Source organism: Myotis lucifugus, unplaced genomic scaffold (assembly GCF_000147115.1).
Source record: "Myotis lucifugus unplaced genomic scaffold, Myoluc2.0 scaffold_134, whole genome shotgun sequence".
Classification (NCBI taxonomy): Eukaryota; Metazoa; Chordata; class Mammalia; order Chiroptera; family Vespertilionidae; genus Myotis; species Myotis lucifugus.
Genome location: NW_005871182.1, coordinates 3043980 through 3065458, shown reverse-complemented (window position 1 = coordinate 3065458; position 21479 = coordinate 3043980). Strand labels below are relative to the sequence as shown.

General features: G+C 40.0%; 1 protein-coding gene across 1 annotated transcript in view; it reads right to left on the bottom strand.

Annotated features, from left to right (window-relative positions):
* RASGRP3 (RAS guanyl releasing protein 3) overlaps positions 1 to 21479 on the bottom strand; it is a 101593-nt gene that overhangs the window by 30537 nt on the left and 49577 nt on the right. Inside the window, exons 2-7 of the mRNA XM_014460577.2 lie at positions 9292 to 9418; positions 5836 to 6031; positions 4731 to 4833; positions 2885 to 2947; positions 2232 to 2363; positions 862 to 1009 (exon numbers count right to left, since the gene is read on the bottom strand). Of these exons, the coding sequence (XP_014316063.1) occupies positions 862 to 1009; positions 2232 to 2363; positions 2885 to 2947; positions 4731 to 4833; positions 5836 to 5905 (516 nt within the window). The 5' untranslated portion in view covers positions 5906 to 6031; positions 9292 to 9418. The remainder of the gene's footprint in view (positions 1 to 861; positions 1010 to 2231; positions 2364 to 2884; positions 2948 to 4730; positions 4834 to 5835; positions 6032 to 9291; positions 9419 to 21479) is intronic.

Sequence of the window (21479 nt, the reverse complement as noted above, 5' to 3'; positions counted from 1 at the left end):
CACATACATATGAGCCTTCTGTCATATAAACAGTGTAGGGGGTTTCCTCTTATAGCCTGCCTGCCGGGAGTCAGTAAGAGGGCCTCTCCAAGTAGGATTGCTTAGTGAAATGAATCGGTCTTTCAGAAATCCATATTTCTAACCTCATGTTCTTCTTTGCAAGGAATAATGTAATTCATTCCCTGGCATCTTGGGAAAGAAGGAGGAGAAGTGACCGCCCCAGAGCTTGGTGAAAGAGACAAAGGCTGCTTGTAACCAACCGTAGTGGAAATATTATCATAACAAGTGGGCAGTGAGTAGGTAGCTAGTAAGAGACCATGGTCAGAAGGGAGAAAAGGGTAGAGAAGGAAAGCTATCAAGACAGAGTAGGAAAGAAATGTTTAATTCAGGATCTCCATCCCTGGGAAACAAACACTTGGATGCTGAGATTCTCCTCAAAGCCTACAATTCCTATTTTCAACCTACACCCATAAGTAGGCATTTATACAAATCCCAACCTAAATAAATATTTCTCCCCCCAAACAAAGGGCCTAGCAAAACACGTTCACTTGGGAGAAGCCAACAGACCTAAATAAACCTTGAGTGGTTCTATCGGCACTGGGTATTCAGAAAGTCGTGCTTTCATCCTATGAAAGGGGACATTGAAAATACAGCAGCAGAAATATAGCTCCCGAGCCATAAAATAAAGACAGGATAATATTTATTTTTGGTGGAAAGGGATTGTTCCTGTGAATTAAGGGCACTTTTCCAATAGAACACAGTGACAGAGGCTGCCAACACGTCAGCGTATGAAAACGCGGCTCTTAGGAAAGTTGGCATGGAGGTTGTTATCCTTGGAAGAATAAATGTCAAATTTCTTACCGAGATCCTTCGAAAAGATTTATGCTCTAGAAAAGTGAGGTGCTCAGCCAATTCAATGGGCTCCAGATGGTCAAACAGCAGACAGGCTTTTCCCTTCTTGGATACTTTTTTCCTCTGTGTGACTCTTCTCATCCAATCGTAGGAAGGTCTATAAAAGAGGAGTGAGTCTGGTCAGTGTGCCGAAAGCCTCTTTCCCTCCATGGAAGTTATTAACCTATTGACTCTGTAACTCTTGGCCTGCCTCCAGGGGCCTGTGCAAAATACACACGCTGTCCTGGGTATTTGAAGAGAAAACCACTGACCCATCGCCAGTAGAACATAAACTTCGAGTTGTTTTCCCAGACAGGGCGGATTTGCACTGATCCATCCAGAATCTCTCACTTGGTCTTTCTGGTGGCCAGTAAGGTCTGGATCATAAGGGAGAGGTCAGGACTAGGTCTATACATTTGGGAGTTAATCAATATATAGGTAGTGATTTAAGGCACATGGGAATCACTAGAAACTGGTTCTCACACTTCAGTAAGATAGGGATCATCAGAAAAGTTTGTTATAAAGACAGAGGCCTGACTTCATTGCCAGAGATTCTGATTTACTGGGAATGAACCTGAATAATTGTCTGGATTTTTAACAACATCCCGAATGATTCCTGGATCACTCTCGAAGAAGTATTGTAGGAAAATAGGCTAGAGTGAGAATGCCTGGGACAAAAGAACACATATTTGCAAGATGGAAACCCATACTAAGGGTCATAAGATAGTTTTCTCTGTGCAAAGTGAACTGGTTGATATAAAACACTATCCTAATTAGCACCATGTTCTTAATAACTGAGCTAACTAGTTCATGGCACAACTATGGTCAACATTTGTACAGCCTCAGAAGCACCAAGGTATAGGGCTTCTCAAACTTGAATGAGCATATGAATCACTTGGGGATCTTATTCAAGTACAGTTTCCAATTCAGCAGGTTTAGGGTGAGGCCTGAGAATCAGCATTTCTACTGAGCTTCCACGTGATGCCAATGCTGGCTATCCATAGACCACAGTATGAGTGGCAAGGGCATAGGGGACATTCACTACGTTTTAGAAAATACTGAGCATTTATATGTGCCAAATGCTTTTACCGACTATTTTATATACTGACTGGATGCTCATGATAACCCCATGAGAAAGGTACTACCCCCATTTTACAAATAAATAAATCAAAGCTGGGAGAGATGAACTAGGTGCAATGGTGCTCACTGCAGCAAGACTTTCTCAAAGAAGCACACCCTGATTCTGAAATGGTATGGATTGAGGTCTAGTGGGGTCGTCACTAGTCCCTGCCCTGAACAGAGGACTCATCATGTTTGAAAGAAGCTTGAACCACTCTTACATGCTGGATATGTCGATGAGGCTGACGTGTTTTTCATATCCTAGTTGACTAGCCACTTCCCGGAATTCTTCAGTCATGCGGATCAAACCAAGGTCCAAATTAAACTCTGCAGGAAATTTCAGAATCCAGTACCTGAAAGGCATCACATCTTTTTGACAACCAGAAGATTTCAAGCTGGGCCTCTGTGTAAACTATAGTATCATTTTACAGATTACATTCAACAGAGAATCCAGGACCACACCCCAATTAGCAATCTCCTATCCCCCACCCATCACATTGAGTCTAACCCTTTCCCTTCAATCAAGGACCCAAATCCACTCCCACACTGAGCCCCTCTTTCTGACTCTCTCCAGAAGGAAACCCTTCTAGGCTCATGGCAAGTAGGTGGGAATGTGCATGGTGAGGGAGGAGAATAAAAGAATTCACTCTCAGGGCTGCTTTCATCCCCTAATCACATGTACCACTGCGTGAGCTCTAGTTCCAAAGAAAGATACATTCTACCCCCAAGAACAGAGGAGGGCCAATTTTAGCAAAACCAATGAAGGGGAATCTGAGTCAGTTTCATTGTCAAACCAGGTCTGCCTCTTGGGGCAAAGGAAAGTGTCCACCAGAAGCAGTAACTACAAGACAATTAAATTTGTAAGTATATTTACCTCATGAAGTAGCAGATCTTTAATCGAAATTCATCACAGCTTTCTCCACTGGCATTTCGATACGTGCACTCGTTAAAGAAAAGCTCCTTGCAATTGGTTTCCTTTGCAGACACCTGCAGCTTTGATCAATGTAGACGAATTCCTGATAAGAGGGCCGCACTGGGGACCTCTGGCTTATGTGGGTGCTCAAATGGGGAGAGAAGTGTGTTCTGATGATGTCAGCACTGAATAGTTTATTGCTCTGGGATGTCCTTTTTTGGTCAGGAAGAGAAATCACTTACAAAATTTTACCTTCCTGAGCACTTACCAAGTGATGACTGTCAACTATAATTACACCTATGCTACCAACTAGATATCATTTAAAATTGGTAGTACATAGAAGCACCATTCTGGCAAAAAAAAAAAAGTTTTGTAATGAGGATCAATGCCTTATATATGTACTTTAATTTCTTTAGTATTTGAAAATGTCATTGGCAGGTTTATTAATACACAGGGTGTGTTGCAATTTATTCTGGTCTATTTATTCACTGTCTTTAACAAATATTTACTGAGCTCCCGCTATAGGCCAGGCACTGTGGGTATGCAGTAGCCAGTGATCTAAAGGGAGGAAAATCTAAAGAAATGTCAGCTCACAGGCAGTTTCAACTGTTACACAATCTGTATTTTCAGACATTAGGCTGTATTGTGTCTAAATATCCATTTTAACGTGTGTTTCATATTATCAGCGGGCATTCTAATGATGAGAATGCTGTTTGGGGCACATTCTTTGGACAGTGTTAGGATCCCGATGAGAGATGGGACCAGACTGAGACAATTCCATCCATCCTTCCTGTGGGCTACCCTCAGCAGTGGGACCCGTGGAAACTTGGGGCACCTGGAACCAGGATCCCGTTCACTTCCAGGGACCTCTGTTCAGGGTGAATGTCCCCTTATCCTCTCTATCATCCCCTTCGGCCTGGAGGCTGTGGGAGGATGGAGGGAAGAAGTGGAAAGTGGAGGAAGCTGGAAGGACGCAGGTGGAAGCCCCACTTGGCCCGGATGACACTCCATGGGCCCGCCCCCTCTCGGGCTCCCCTGCCTTGTAGGGCTTCTCTCTTATCTGCAGGGCTCCTGGGCTTGAAGCAGGCAGAGACTATAGGAACCAATATTAGCAATTACATGATAACATTAGATATTGGGGAATGAAACGTCCTTATAAATGTGAGACTATTTTGCCATTTTCAGTCATTTGACTTTCAACCATCTTTTAAGACTGCATTATGTCTAACTGGTGAACTGCTAAAAAACGTTCTAGAGTGGTATTGTTTTTCCTCCTCTTAAGTCAGAAGGAAACCTGAAATTAACATCAGTCCACAAATTACAATAAACCTGCTAGAATGTTCTTTGTATCTTGACAGTAAGGAAAGATGTAAAATCTTAGGTGGTGTTTGTGCCTGAGCCACATCATATTACTTTGGCTGGCATTTCTAAATGTCTAAATCAAATTCTCTAGGTCCATCATTTTGCCCTTCTAAAAGGAATGAATTAGATCCTGAATCAGTGTTAAATATTCTTTCATTGTACTCACAGCAGAAATGTTGAAGCAGGTTAGAGACATTCAGCCCAGAGCTCCTGTTTCATTTTATATCTAGTGCTTATGTTCAAGTAGAGCCAAAACATCCAGATGGATAGGCAACTATTTGCTCCACCATCCAGATGTTTTGTCTAGACGTCTAAATATATTCACAAAACAGCTGGATAACTGACTGAAGATTATTTATCATCTTAATTTACTGGCTTTGGTTATACACTCTATCTACATAAGTACATAACTTGATTTATGATTATACAGTAGTTGAAAAGATATATGCAGAGAAGTTTTTCTGCCAGTTCAGTGGAAGATAAATACCATCGGTGCATCAGTAGAACTATTCTTGGCAAATAACTATTATCCAGCTCTCCATTGTCATCTGTTAAAAAATAAAATGAGATGAGGGGTGAGGAGGTAACAGTACTACTCTTCTCTTTTCTTAATATCAGTAGAGAAACATTAGTGTCAAAAATTTCTCATAGACTCAATTATCATTTTCCTCCTACTTCTGCTGCTATTTTCTTGCAAGTTAAGTGGGTAGGTTTCACCCTTACTCTGGTTTAGGGCTGCCAGAATTTAGCAAATGAAAATCCAGGACCTTTAGTTAAATCTGAAATAAGGTAAACCACAAATAATTTCCTAATATAAGTATATCCCATGCATTATTTAGGACATACTTATACTAAAACTGTGGTTTATCTGAAATTCAAATTTCACTGATCATCCTGTATTTTATCTGGTAACCCTATTCTGGTTTAGCTTTTTCCTATAAAATCAATTCAACAAACAACTCCAGTGTGACTCTACTGTGGTAAAGAGTAATCCAAAGTGCTGAGGTAGATACATAAACATAAGCATATAGCTGTAAAGTCTATCTATAACCTAGTAGGAGATGTAAGACACAGATGCAAATAGAGAATGCAGCAGACTGTGCTACCCTCACTTGTCTAAGCCAAAGACCAAGAAGTGATCACAGCAGCATATGCCATGTGCCATATGAAAGTTACAAAGGACTGTGGGAGGGAGCAATCCTGACAGGGGAGATTAGGAATGATATTATGAACATTGGAGATGATATCTGAAATGAACCCTGAAGCAGAATTTCAGTGAAAGGGGTATGATAAAGGCAAGCAGGTAGAAAGGTGCAGAGAAGGTTCCAGAATCATTATACAGACAGGATGGCTAGTGTATTAGCTGTGGGCAGTAAAGGGAAGGAAATGCAGAGAGCAGTGATACTGGGGAGACAGACTGGGGTCAATCAAAAGGCCTTACTAGTAAGCACCAAGATATGAAGATTGAATTCTGCTCTTCAGCAACACTTGGCTCTGACTAGGAGGAAGTGATAGTATCAAGAGATACGAAGGGGAAACAAGACTCATACCAAACATCTCAATGCAAGTGCTCAGCAGTTCGTCTAATGTTGCTGCTTTCCCAAGTCCACTGGACCCCATGGTTATTTAGCCGTTGTCAAAAAACTAGAGACATTTTCAGCATCACACAGACCATCTCCATAATCACGCAAGTTGGTGATGTTTGTGCCTCGCGGTGGTCTCTGTCCTTAGTTATACTTCAAGGCTCTAAAGAAGCAAAAAGGAAGTTATCAGACCAGAGCTCAGACCCCATCAAAGCATCACTTTCCTACCCAAAAAGCTAATTGCTTTCATCAACTGTATCTTTCTACAGGAAAAGTATCAACCGCAATGATGGCAAAATGTTTGCTAAGCTATCCCTTATCATGTATGATGTTCTGAGACCACAGAGATGTTCTCTATTAAATACCATCCCATTTTGCAGCTGAAATTTTTGGGGAAACATTTTATTCATGTTCTCAAGTGACAAAACATCCAAGAATATTATAAACACTACTTAGTTTAATATTATGAGTATATAGAGGAAGATAAATTTTAAATTACAAATATATTTATGAGCATTATACTCCGTGATCATATAAAAGTTGAAAAATCTTATTTGCCTAAGTTCTCCAATAGTATCACTATTATATTTTCCTTTTCTTAAAATTAAAAAATTTCAATTATAGTTGAAATACAATATAATACTAGTTTCAGGTGTACAATGTAGTGATTAGACATGTATATACCTTGTGAAGTGATCACTCAGATAAGTCTGGTACCCATCTGACACCACACATAGTTATTAAAATAATATTGACTACATTCCCTTTGCTGCATTGACTATACATCCCTGTGATTGTTTTTACAACTGGCAACTTTTACCCCTTAATCCCTTCCCCTTTTTCACCCATTCCCCTAATCTCCCTCACACATGGCTACCATCAAAAATGTCCTCTGTATCTATGAGTTTGGTTCTATTTTGTTTGTTCATTTTATTTATTTTTTAGATTCTACATATACGTGAAATCATACGGTATTTGTCTTTCTCTGTTTAACTTATTTCACTTAGCATAATAGTCTCTACGTCCATCATGCTGTCACAAAAGGTAAAATTTCATTAGGGCTGAGCAATATTCCATCAACACTACTATTAGTAGTAGTAAAAATACAATCTATTAAACACCCACATTATATACCAGGCATTATACCAAATTATTTACATATACTTACAACTTGAACTTCATAATATTACTGTCAGGTAGTTAATTATTATTCTCAGTTTACAGATGAGGTCATGGGATTCACAGAGATTCAGCTACTTGTCCAAAACCACACAATTATTTTGAAGGCCTAGAATCAGGACTCTTATAAAATCAAGCTTTTGGGTTCCTTTTTTATCTTTTTACTATTCACCCCAGTATAGTTATCATAAACTCTCATAATTTTGCCCCTAATATGATGTGAAAATATCACCCTTCCACACCATCTCAGAAAGAGGCTATAAACTGATTCTCTGTTGCAGAGATAAGAAGAAAAATGTGGTGATGACAGCAGTCTCATTTTACAGCACTGTCATGGGGAACATGGGATTGGAAACAACCTCTCAGAACTGCTTATACTGAAAGGATCCCTGTTGGGGGCATTCCATCATTTTCTTTTTACAGAGTGACTTCTTGATGCCAGGTCCACATAGGGCTTGGAAAAGTCCAGGTGTCATCATGATGTAATATAATTACCCATGTTGGACAGTTTAGTAGGTAAATGTGGCCCTTGGGGAGTCATCTTATGAACTGCTTGAAGTCAATGTCTAATTTACTCCTGAAATTTATTTATGCAACTGATAATCATTGAGTATCCGACATGTTCAAGGCCTGGGCAAGGCATTGAGGCTGAGAAGAGGACAAATCACTGTCCCTTCCCTGCTTTCAATGGGCTCATAGTCAATTTCAGTAAGCAACACGTGAGAAATAGGGGGAAAAAATCAATGTCCATATGAACGGTTGTACTAAGTCAATGGGACACCAAAAAGGGACATGTGAGAGAGTCTGTTCACCAGGCATGTAACTCTGGAGGAAACTTGTTTACTGTGTATTGTTTTTGTGTAAGAATCATATTCTTGTGCGCTGAAGGTACCACTCTTAGAGCATAAAAAGTAGGGTTATTTCACATGTGCAATGAAATATAACAGACACGCTGAATCAATATTCTCCCACTTCGGCTGCCCAAATGATTTGAGAAAGGGGAATATTAAAGTTGCCTGGAACCCACCCTCTTACATTTATTAACCAAGTTACCTTACAGGAGGCCTTTCCTGGCCACCCAGTTAAAACAACACCTCTTTCTCCATGCCCAGCTCCCACCTGGCATGCTCGACCTAACTTCCTGGATTTATTTTTCTTCTTAACATGTATCTGCAAATGGCATATGATATATTTTACTTGTTTATTTGGGTTTTTAAAAAATTTTCTCGAACACTATAAACATATTCCAGGAACTTGGGGATTTTTGTGGTTTTTTCCCCCTCCTAGTGTATTCCCCAACTCCTACGTTTTTGCCTCTGACATGGAAGCTACTCAAAAAAGCATGTGCTAAATTAAGGAATGAGTGAATGAATAGATGGAGAAACTAATAAAAGAAAAATTATAAAAAGTTTGATTTTGAATATGTATATATTTGCTTGAATGTGTAACTATAAATTTTAAGAGGTCATTTTTTAGTTTGTTTTACTAACTTAAATCAGGTTTTAGCAAACATCAGTAGGACTCACTAGGATCTGCCTATATTTATAATTTGCACTTGGTACCTCTTCCAGGACATTTGGGGGCAGCACTTCTCTGATTTCCCTAGTCTCTGTCAACCCCATTAAAAGTAAAGACTGGATAATTGACAAGTTTGGTTACCTTTGTGTATATACAGGCATTTTTAAAATCTTATGAACTCTTGTTGCTGAATATTAGATTTATTACTTAGAACCAAACAGCTTAGTTTCTCAGGTTAAATCCAAAATTATTCCACCAAGCTGTATGGAGAAGTTGTTGACCCTCCACAAGGGGTTAGAAATAACCTGGTACCAAAATCCTGTCACCATGTTCGGAGTTATATTTGTGATCTGCAAAGAAGCCAGCCCAGGAGAGCCAGTTGGGCTGGGCTATCCCATTTCAATCTGTTTCTATACTCAGTAGATGTGTCTGTGTCCCTGCTTAGATTCTGTTGCCTACACATGTACCTGAGATCTCATGTCACATATGTGGATACTATTATCTACAACTGCTTTTTCAAAAGCAAAGCTCCTTTATTGTAAAAGCAATATACATGCATCATTTAAAATAGACAATAAGAAAGAAAAGGGGAAAAAGTTATCCATTATCTCACCATCCAAAGATAACTCTTATTTAATATCATGACATGTTTCTGTTGGTTTTTCCAGGGATATTTGTTTTGTAGAGTTTCTTGCTTCATTTACAATAGTTTAAAGAAATACCTACCTATTGGCTTCACACAGATTTCCAGGTCTGAATGAATTTTAATGGCAGTTATCATCATTGGAAATTGCATTGGGAACGTAGTCTGTAGTGCTGGCTTATTCAATAAATAGTAAGTACTTTGGAGAACCTGATAAAAGAACAGAAAAAAAAATTCCTCAGACAGAGTTAAATAATAGAAACCCCAAAGAATTCACCTTGTGTTAAAGCATTTCCAAAAACCTTGAAATATAGGTGTTTTTTGAGATTTCTTTTGTCTAAACTTCATCCATAAATTTAATTAAAAAAGAGAAAACTTTCAAAATAGTTACTTTGTGACTTGATATTTCAAAAGTCAAGCATTTTTTTTAAAAAATCCAGTCTATTAAAAACCTTAAAATGTTGCAAAACTGAAATTTATACACATAGTATAAAATATTACTTTAGTCCAAGTGACTTCTATCAGTGGATTACTCATTGAGAATTCCCAAACACAGACTTTGGGATGTTAGTAAACCTCTAAAACACTTTGTTGTGCTGATCCTCAGACTCTGGCTCTAAATCACTCCTGGCTGTCTCAACGTGAATGTCAATGTTATTTTAGTCCAGGTTGTTTAGTCTCCCAGTGGTTTAGGGGTTGCTTTAATGTTGATAGTGCTCTCCGGCTGCAATGGAAATGGTTGCTCCCCAGCATAGACATGTTCTCACAGGTCTGGAAAGGACACAATAAGCCAGAATTTCCCCAAGGATTGCATCATCTCTATATATAAAAGCCTAAGTGACCATTAGGACCGAACTATCAGAAGGACCGGTCAACTGGTTGCTATGATGCGCACTGAACACCAGAAGGCAGGCACTCAATGCAGGAGCTGCCTCCTGGTGGTCAGTGTGCTCTCACAGCAGGAACACGGCTCAGCCAGAAGCCAGGCTCATGGCTGTCAAGCGCAGCTGCGGCGGCTGGAGCCTCTCCCACCTCCACGGCAGCACTACTGAGTGGCAGTAGTGGCGGCGGTGGTGGTGGTGGTGGCAGCAGCAGGAGTGGCAGGTGCAGGAGGGCCGGATGAGCGGCAGCGGAGCTGCACTTGGCCTGGCTGGGGCTCCCCTTGGCCGCCTGCCGCTTCAGCACTGCTACATCCCTGAGGGGTCCTGGATTGCGAGAAGGCGTGCAGGCCAGGCTGAGGGACCCCACCCATGCACAAATCTGTGCACCAGGCCTCTAGTTTCTAATAAAGAAGTTCTCACTTCAAAAGGGCAAGAGTTCTGTTGGGTGTGATTTCCAAAAGCCATGATGTGTTTGTGCAGTAAAAAGACTTTCATTAACATGACTGGTGAAGACTCTTTCTTCAAAACATCCCTTGTGAGGTTGCCTAGGACAACAAGGAATGTGCTTCCAATTTTAGAAATAGTGAAGAGGAGCCAATTCCATGCAGCTATCTATTAACAGATATAAATTAGCACCCAGGTTCTTTTTAAATTTATTTTTTGTTAACCCTCACCCGAGGATATTTTCCCATTGATTTTTTAGAGAGCATGGTGGGGATTAGGTAGGGAGAGGATAGAGAGAGAAACATGCATGTGAGAGATGCATTGATTGGTTGCCTCCTGCATGTGCCCCATCTGGGGCTGGTGATGGAACTTGCAACAGAGGTACATGCCTTTGACCGGGAATCGAACCCGAGACCATTTTGTGTGTGGGCCAACTGAGCACGCTGGCCAGGGTGAATTAGCACCTCTGGCTCTTTACTCAGAATGTTTAGAGGTCTAAAAAATTGGATTTCGACATAAAGTTAACTAAATAGTGAAAGTTTTCATTACCTCTGAGTATAATGTTATTAACGCTGCTTAGTGTATTAGATTGCTTAAGGAGTTAGTGGGGTAGCATAAAATGTACCTACCATGTGGCCTGCAAAACACTGTGTGCTCACCTGCACTACCTCTTTCTTTCTAGTATTTAAAGGCTTTTAAGTTGAGGATTTAGTTACAGTAGAGGATTTATGTGTCGAAGTGACAAGAAGAGAGATGGTAGGTTAGAGAAGGGAAAGGGAAATAGAAGAATAAATATCGTGACACTAGAGCATCCAGTAGTGGGGCAGGTGGGCTCATCAGCAATGGAATTCCATTCCTGAAAGTTCTCCAGCCAAAGTAAGGTAATCATTGTCAGAGAAGCTATAGACTAAATTCCCAGACAGTGTCTAGGAAGCATGCCAAAATGACAGCAAAGGTTCCTCCTGGCTCTGTGCTTGCAGAATTTATAAGGTGACATATTATATCTAATAAGCATTCAACAAATGGTTTTGAAGTGATGTTGGCCATATTAGAACTTCCAAAGATTATCTTGTCTAAAGCATTATTTCTATTCCAAGAAAACAACTTCCCCAAACCCTTGAAAACTCTTTTCCCCCCAATGGCAGATATACATAAATATTTTTATACATAAATGGCCATATATATATGTTAACATTCATATAATCTTCATATGGAGACAAGGCGTTTCTCTAAATGCCTAAATCCTTTGTGAAAGTGGGTAGTAAATATCACAAACCTTTAAGCTTTAAGGATTAATGACTAAGGTGTCAGCATTTGTTGTTCTGGCAACATTCAAGCTTCATCTCCCTTTCTAACCACAGACATGAGATTTAAAAAGTTTTGTGATTATATTTTCTGAGACTCCATAGGAGAATCAAGATTATTGAGTTCAGTAAGAGAAATAACAAAACTCTGAAAGATAAATCATTTGACAAATACTTACTGTGAATCTATTAGACACCAATTACTAAGTAAGGCACTATAGTGGCTGGCAGAAGAAGTTTGGGGGTGAGCAGGGAGAAAGCTAAATTGGTGAGCAAGACAGACACAATGCATGCCTTTATACTCTAGCAAAGAATTAAACAAGTAATTACAATAACATATCTTATGAAGGGTTGGGGCACTAATTTAGTCTAGGAATCATAGTTCACGCAAGGCAAAGAATGGGTGGGGAGATGCCAATTAAGAAAAGTTGAAAGACATTTTGATTGGCTGAAGTATTTAATGTGGTGAGATATGAGACTAAATAGTCAATACAAGTAGCTTGTGAACAGTATTGTAAGCTATATTAAGGAGTCTGGACTTTATCATTGTTTTAAAGGTGAGGAGAGCGCATGATCATATTCGGATTTTTTAAAGATTCCCTCTAGCTGCAGTATAAAGAAGAGATTAGTAAAGACCTACACTAATGATGGGAAATCAACTAGTAGTCAATTATAGCCTTTCAGGCAAGAGATGATGGTTATCTAAACCAGACTGTGGCAATGGAGATAGAGATGCATGGCTGGTTATTGAATATATTTTGAAGATAGACCCAACAAGATTTGTTTGCTATGGTGGAATGATCAGAAAGGAGGAAATCAAGGATGCTTTCCAGATTTCTAGCTTGACATTTGGTTGGGTTATGAAGTCATTTCATAACCCAACCAAAATTGCTAAATTGAGGGAAGGGAGAAGGAGTAGGAAGTTCATGGGAGGCGAATGATGAGTTCACTCTTGAACACTTTGAATTAGAGATGTCTAAGACATACAAGGGGAAATGTTGAGTTAGCATCTGCATACCTGTTACAGACTTTTGAGTGGACACACCTGAGTATGTGTAAGTGCAAAGAATCAGTGGAAAGAAAAATTTAAGGGACAGAAGAAAGATAATTTAATCTTTTAACAAGGCCCCTGAGAGGACAAGGGTGATGAACCCATGCACAGGTGGTGGGATTTATCTGAGATAAAGCAGAGGGTCACCTCTTTTAATGTAACAACAGGAAAGAGAAAAATGGGTAAAGATATAAGATTTGTCCTCCTGATAGCAGGAAGTCAAGGAAGTTCCGCCTAAGCAGAAACTTTTTAAATTTACTCTAAAAAGGAGGAGATAAGGTCATGTGGTAGAAGGTCTGACGGAGACAGGTCTGAAGTTTATCAAGAGGAGAAAAAATACAAAAGATATTGTGAAGAGCGGGAAAAAGAAGCCAGAAGTACTGGGATTATTCCCATCCAGAGTAGAAGGCTAATGACTCTCTTCCTCTGGAGTCTGAAGGGAAGTTTAGTGTTCCTTGTTCCTTGGGTGACATCTTTTACGTGTGTCAAGTTTCTGAAATTATTTAAGGTAACTTTTCTTGGATAATTAATTCTTCTGTATGGGGCAGGCAATCCAGAGTTTTTGCTGTTATAGTCTAGTTTCCATAAGTATGAACACATGGTTTCCATAAGGAAGAAGCTCAGAGCTGAAGCATGGTTGGCATTGGTTAGGTGGTTTCCTCAGAAGGGCCTGGGTCCCTGCTCCCACTTCACCTAGCTTTGCTTGAAATGGTGAAGAGAAAGACAGACACTTACTGGAAGTGAAAAAATAAATCATTTACCTCCCACCCTTTGACTTGATCCAGAGCATTTCATTCTGGCAACTACAACCTCAGCCACCATCCCTTGTTCTCCACCTTCCCAGCCAGGTTTTGTGTCTCCGCCCTACAACTCACCCTCTCTAAAGTCCTCATCTGTTGTCTTGAAAAAGGTCATAAATCACAAAATACATACTGTTTTTTCGTCTATGTACTCTCCACATTTGGTATTCTTTGCTTGTTTCTGCACTGATCTTATTTCAATTTTAATTTCCATTCTCATTTCTTTCAATGTCATCTCTAGTTCTCTAGATTTCTCTATTTTATGTCCTTTTTAAAAAAATTTTTAAACCTCACCCAAATATATTTTTCCATTGATTTTTAAAGAGAGTGGAAGAGAGAGGGAAAGACAGAGAAAAACATCAATGTGAGAGAAACCCATTAGTTGTTGCCTCCTGCACGCCCCGACCAGGGCCCAGGCCGGGGTGGAGCCTGCAACCAAGGTACATGCCCTTGACTGAAATTGAACCCGGGACCCTTTGATCTGTAGGGTGATGCTCTATCCACTGAGAAAAACCGGCTAGGGCTATCTTATGTTCTTTAATAAGTTACTTTTCTCAGCATGTTCTGTCACAGTCTCATTATCAACACTGTCAAAGTTGTTTCTATCACAAACCAAATGGAATAGTATGAACTTGGGAAGTGAGCCAAATGGTTACAGTAAAATTAAAATGCTGTAAACAGCTTGAAATGATGACTCAGAGAATAAGCTATTATTCATGGATAGTGGAGCAATATCCCCCAAATTTAGTTAACAATGACAATATGTGGTAGCCCTGGATAATACTGTATTTCTTAACTCTAAAAGTAATTTTTTTTCATTTTTGTTAAATGAGGTTTTCCTGGGTTTTAAAATTTTTTTTCCCCTGCAAAGAGCTTTTACTAAATCAATGAAGCATTAATAATCAATGTTATTCTAGATTTTAGAAAATGCAGAAGTAATAGTCTCTACAAATACTACTTGCTGATGGCATGTAATATGATAGACATCATGTTAGAAAAATTACCTTTATTATGTTTAAATCTTATAACACCCAGAAAACTAGGTATTATTCTGTTCATTTCAGGGATGAGCAAATTGAGGCCTACAGAAGTTAAATTACTTGTTCATATCGTGTTACTCATTTGCAAAGTCAGGTCCATATGATTCTAAAATTTAAGCTTTTTCCACCATCCACACACATTTTATCATTAGTAAGGTTTCCTTATTAGATCAATTTCTAGGCATCATCCAGAAGAAATTTTTATTAATGCCTGTGCTTGGCTTTTAAGCATTCAATCACAGGCCCTATTGTCTGCAAATGAATAACCACCATTATTACAGCAATCTTGGCAATTCGGGGATTCACTGGTACCAAATACTGAACAGAAAATAACCAGCTCACAAGACCTCCTTGCATTTTTTGGTTAACAATTAAGTAACAAAGTTAGGCTGCATTTTATTTATTTTTTCTTGGTTACTGGGATTTAACATTGGCAACCAAACGAACTTATTTACAGTGACTCTGACAGTCTTGAAGAGCTCTAGTAATAACTACCATGGAATTCCAAAGTCCTACCAAGGAAGTATTTTCCTAGCATCTGGCTGGAGCTCAACATGGAAGAGAACCGAAGTATATACACATTAGACATTTGCAATCAGGTGGTTTCCAGATGGACAAATTCAACCACATGGAAGATTATGACATACTATGGCAACTTCAGTGTTCAAATTATAAATAACACCCCAAAATAAGGCCCCAAACTACTTCAGCTCAGAAGTAGATGATGATGACGATGATGATGATGATGATGATGGAGGAGGAGATCTTTACAAGTGCTCCTGTGCCAGTCACTGTGCTGAGCACTTTACCCAAAGAACTCTGGGAGTCCAGGCTCTGCCCCAGAAATCCAGCATAAATAAAATGCAGTTAATCCATGTTACTTAACTGTTACCAAAAAAATGCAAGGAGGCCTTATGAGATGGACTCTGAATTGGTTATTGACATCCGTTCAGTACTTGGTACCAGCACAAAATGCTCATGCTTTATGTGCCCACCATGAACAAGAGATCATTTTCAGTAACTGTCATAAGTAAATAAAACTCTTAGGCATCCTCCCACTGGGGCCAGATGACAATCTCAGAGGATAGAATCTACACAAAGAGGCTCCAAGGGAATGAGGACTATACAGTGAAAGCCTCTAAGAAGCAAGAGAATGTCAACAGAAGGCACAGCCTGGAGTACAAAATCTCTTTCTAATCTACCATTGCTGCATGCTGGGGGTGGAAGCTGCCTGTCTCCAAAAATACCAGGAAAGGATTTAAAATCCTGAGTTCTAAGTAGCTATGTAGGAATGCTGCAAGAAGCACTGACAATGAAAGATTGCTTTCAAAAGTATCTCCAAGCTCTCAGAGAAAAGTATTATTTGGTGAAAGGCCAGCGATTACTGAATATCAGTTAAATGTTAAGCACCGTGTATGGGCTGAGATGTAAAGGGCCCACATCGCCATACGGGCGACAGATTTCAAACTGGTTATTAAAAAACAGTGAGTCTGTTAAGCCCAGTGTCAGAGACACATGCCCGGGTGTCATGAGAGCGCAGAAATGGGACAGAATTCAACCAGAGAGATTTAGGGAGGCTTCCTGAAAGAGAAGACACCTGAGAGTATTAAGTTTTATGGATCACAAACGAACGGAAATACCAGCTAAATTCAGTGCTGCCAGCCAGAGCAGTAGCCGGATTTATTAGAGCATGACTCCAGAATTGAGCATGAAATAGATATCACCAAACTGCTCTCAAAAAACTTATTCTCACAAGAAAAAAGAGTAAGAACACACAGAAGGTAATATTTAGAAGAAGTGCTGATGAAATGAGCACTTCACTATTGATAGTGATAAGCTTTAAAAGCTGAATTTCTTTCTTTTAAAAAAATATATTTTTATTGATTTCAGAGAGGAAGGGAAAGGGAAATAGAGAAAGAAACATCAATGAGACAGAATCATCAATTGGCGGCCTCCTGCATGCCCCCTTCTGGGGATCAAGTCCACAACCCACGCATGTGCCTTAACCCGGGAATCGAACCGTGATCTCCTGAGTTAATAGTTCGACACTCAACCACTGAGCATACTGACCGGGCAAAAGCTAAATATCTTAAAGTATTTTAAGCTAATTTTTGTACACAAAGCTACTTGAACATATAATATTAATTTCCCTTTTATGGCACCATCTAAGTGAAAACATTTTAAATGTCTTCAGGACTCTTATGATGTGGTACAGTTTCAGTTATAAATTACTTCTGAAGCGGGAATTTGAAGTTAGACTTTTTATTGGAACCTATCAAAAGTAAAGTACAGGGCCCAGGCAGGTTTGGCTGAGTGGATAGAGTGTGGGCCTGCGGACTGAAGGGTCCCAGGTTCTATTCCTGTCAAGGGCAAGTACCTCGGTTGCAGGTTATAGGCTCTTCACTGCCGGGCCAGGCCCAGGTCAGGTCACATGCAGGAGGCATCCAATCAATGTGTTTCTCTCACATAGATATTTCTCTCTGTCTTTCCCTCTCTCTTCCACTCTCTAAAAAATCAGTGGAAAAATATCCTCCGGTGATGATTTAAAAAAGTAAAGTATAGGAACAAAAAAAATGTTTTAAAGATTATTTCTGTACTCTCACTTATATTTACACAACTTCAAGCCCATGATTAGAAGGCTCCACTTAGTGACTTGGTTATTCTCTTTTATTTCAGATGTTTTCCCTATAGCAAATGCTTCTTTCTTTCTCAAAAAGGAAAACAAATCTCAAAAGGTGGTGTCATTTCTCTTCCTTCCATCTAAGACATTAATTTCACCTTAATTCTAAATAGAATACATCATACTTACCAACAAAAGAGAAAACATAAGGGAGTAGAAAATCTCAGTAGTATCTTAGGTCCCATTTAACTTCTCTAAGGTTCACTTTCATCATTTCTAACATGAGAGCAATAATGTTACTCTGCCTTCCTCATTAGACCAAAAGAAAATCATTTGTAAAAGGATTTATGAGCATAAAGCACAAGGAATAAAAAGAAGTCCTAAAATTATGAAATGTTGCAAACTATATTTGTAGAGTGGTTATTCAGAATTTAGAATACAGGGTGGGGCAAAAGTAGGTCTACAGTTGTTTGTATGGAAAATAACACAATAATTAATAAATAATAATACAAGAACAAACTGTGTTTCACGTACTCGCAATTGCAAGCCAACTTTTGCCACCCCCAATTATATTTCCCAATTAGAACAATATAAATGGATTAACAGCAGATTTGCATATAGAGGGCAAGGAGCTCTGTGGGGCTCTCAGAAATGCTGAAAAGGTCAGCACCGGTTTGGCTCAGTGGATAGAGCGTCGGCCTGCGGACTCAAGGGTCCCAGGTTCGATTCTGGTCAAGGGCATGTACCTTGGTTGCGGGCACATCCCCAGTAGGACATGTGCAGGAGGCAGCTGATCGATGTTTCTCTCTCATCGATGTTTCTAACTCTCTCTCCCTCTCCCTTCCTCTCTGGAAAAAAATCAATAAAATGTATTTTTTAAAAAAGAAATACTGAAAAGAACTTTGGGAATTCTCAAGAAGTTTAGATGTTGACAGTACTTATTCCCTATATGACAAACTAGCCTTCAGAAATTGTGAAACTCCTAGAAACATGAATCCAATGGGCATTTTTTTACTCATTAGTGGATCGAGAGAGACAAAGGAGAAGAAAGGAAGATAGAGGGAGAAGAAGGTAGCTTTTCCTAAAGAGTTGGAGGAGGGAAAGGACTGAAAAATGGCTTGTGTTGGTAGTTATAAAAGAAGAGAGGAATTCACTAATTGGAACTAGATTGTTAGCAATTTAAGTAAACATGAGGTGTCTTTTCTGGCCAAACACAAAAACACCAGCTCTCTGCTGGCCACCTCTCCTATCTCCCCATCCTTCACAGCCAATAAAGTTTGCTGGCTCATTCCATTCCTCTTCAGATCACTAGAATCAAGGTCTTTCCAATTCTTCCTTCACTCCCCACCCCACCGCACCCCACACTTCACCAAAACCACTCTGGCGGAAGTCACGCCAATGCTCAGCAGCCATGTGTCGCTCTTGACCACACTCTTGCTAAAATGTTATCCTTGGATGGTTTTCCTGGCAACATCTCTTCCCTGGCTTTCCTCCAATGCCTCTGGTTGCAGTTTCTTGGTCTCATGTTGCAGACTGTTTGCTGGGGGTTTGCAGGTTCCCGTGCCTGGCTTTTCCCTCTCACCTCAAACTCTCTATAGTACACTCATCCACAACCACCACTTCAACTACCACCTCTATGTGGGTGACTCCAAACCAAACTGAGGCCCGCTGCATGGGGTACTGTTGAGGACAGAGTGGGGTCTGGAGATAGGCAGACGTGGGATTACGTCCTGGCTCTGCTACTGCTAGTGTGTGACTTTGGGCAACTTTTGCTTAACTTCTGGGTAAGTTTTCGTATCGCACCATCATGATGCTAATGATAATGCAAAATGATACAACCACTTTGAAAAATGGCTTGGCAGTTCCTCAAAAACTTAAATGCAGTGTTACCATATGATCCAGCAAATTCACTCCTAGGTATGTATCCAAGAAAATCGAAAACTTATGTTCACACAAAAGCATGTACACAAATGTTCACAGCAGTGTTATTCACAATAGCCCCAAAGCGGAGGCAACCCAAATGTCCATGAAGTGATGAATGCATAAACAAGATGAGGTATCTCTCTATATAAAAGCCTAAGTGACCAGCTGACTGGCCGACCGACCAACCGGCCGACTGTCCAGTAGCTATGATGCACACTGACCACCAGGGGGCAGACACTCAATACAGGAGCTGAAACCACAGGCATGGAAACAAGGAACAGACTGATGAATCTCAGAGGGAAGTGGGGAGAGGGCGAGAAGAGATTAACCAAAGATCTTATATGCATACTAGAAGCATGGCCTGCGGGGATCAGGCCGAAACCCGGCTCTCCAACATCCTCGAGGAGTCCCAGATTGCGAGAGGGCAAATCCGCGCACCGGGCGAAATCTATATAATGGAATATTGTTCAACCATAAAAAAGAATCAAATATTGACACAGACTACAACATGGATAAACTTTGAAGCCATTATGCTCAGTGAAAGAAGCCAGACACAAAAGGCTATATCACATATTGCATGAATCCATTTATATAAAATGTTCACAATAAAATCTATAGAGACAGAAAGTAAATTAGTGGTTTCCAGGGGCCGAGGGAATTGGGGTATAGGAGTGGCTGCAGAGTTCAGGGTTTCTTTTGGGGGTGATAAAAATGTTCTGGAATTTGAAGGTGGTTGTATAACCTTGTGAATATACTAAAAATCCTGAACTGTACACTTTAAAAAGGTATGGTATATGAATTATATCTGCTTTAAAAATGTTATCTGTTTAAAAATATGTCCATTTCACTTCTCAGAACTGCTATACTTCCTGTACTTGCTTTCTTGATTCCTCAACCTGCCCCCCAATATTCTATGCCAGAAACTTGGGACTCACCCTAGATTTCCTAGCACCTTCTTTAACCATCTCTCCATATGCAAGTCTGATCATCTACCTCCCAAATGCTTCTCCTATGCCTCTACTCCTCTTCCTCTCCACTGCCACTCCTGGGTTCAGAACAGCTGTCATTACCTTTCCCCGGGTCCTCTGCAATGCTTACATATAAGGCTTCAGATTAACGCTCCCCTCCTGTTAATCTCTACTCTCTATCAGTGCCAAACCAATCTTTCCAAATTATCAGATTGATCACATGATTCCCATTTTCAACCCTATTGTCTCTTATCTAACTCTAAGGTCCTCGGATGGCAAAGTCTTTCAGGAATGGCCTTCACTGTCTGTGCCATTCATACCCTAACGCTTCTTTTTTCACCTTCGCTTCACTCCACCACATGTTACTGTTGTAAAATGAACTTTCTCATAGTGCCCATGTGATACAGAGTGAATGTTTGTGTCCCCCCAAAACTCCTATATTAAAATCCTAATCCCTACTGCTATGGTATTTGAAGAAGGAGCCTTTGGGAGATAACTAAGGAATGAAGGTGGTTTGTGGTTGAAGACTCCTAGTCTATGGTATTTTTGATAGCAGCCTGAACCAAGACATCATGCTTTGCACATGCTGCTTCTCTGCAAAGTTTACCCCCTCCCCCAATATGTCTGCTTGGCAATCCCATACTCACATCCTCAGATACCCACTTGAATTCTCCTCCTCCCTCCCACCTCATCCAGGCAGGACATACCGACACTGGACATACTGACCTCCTTTAGTAATTGTATGGTTTGTATTACAAAGTGGTTCTGCCTCCCCAGTGGTTTCTTGAGAACCAGACCATGTCTTTTGTCTTTCTAGCCCCAAATATAGAAATGTGTCTGATACCTTTATATGGGTATCTTTCCCTGCCACCTCATTCTTCCAACATGGCCTTCAAACTTCAAATCTGTTCCTTCTCCAATTTTCTTCTCTGATCTTATTCTTGAATTTTTTCATTTGATTAGTGAATGAATTTTTCTCTGTTTATATGAACATGCCCATAATGGAATTTCAAGACATGCTCCAAATTTTTTAGTATTACAGATTTATGGTAAAGAAAATAAAAATACAGTGAATACTTTCCCCAGTCATTTTATCTTCTATTGCAGCGGTTCTCAACCTGTGGGTCGCAACCCCTTTGACGGTCGAACGACCCTTTCACAGGGGTCGCCAAAGACCATCCTGCATATCAGATATTTACATTATGATTCATAACAGTAGCAACATTACAGTTAAGAAGTA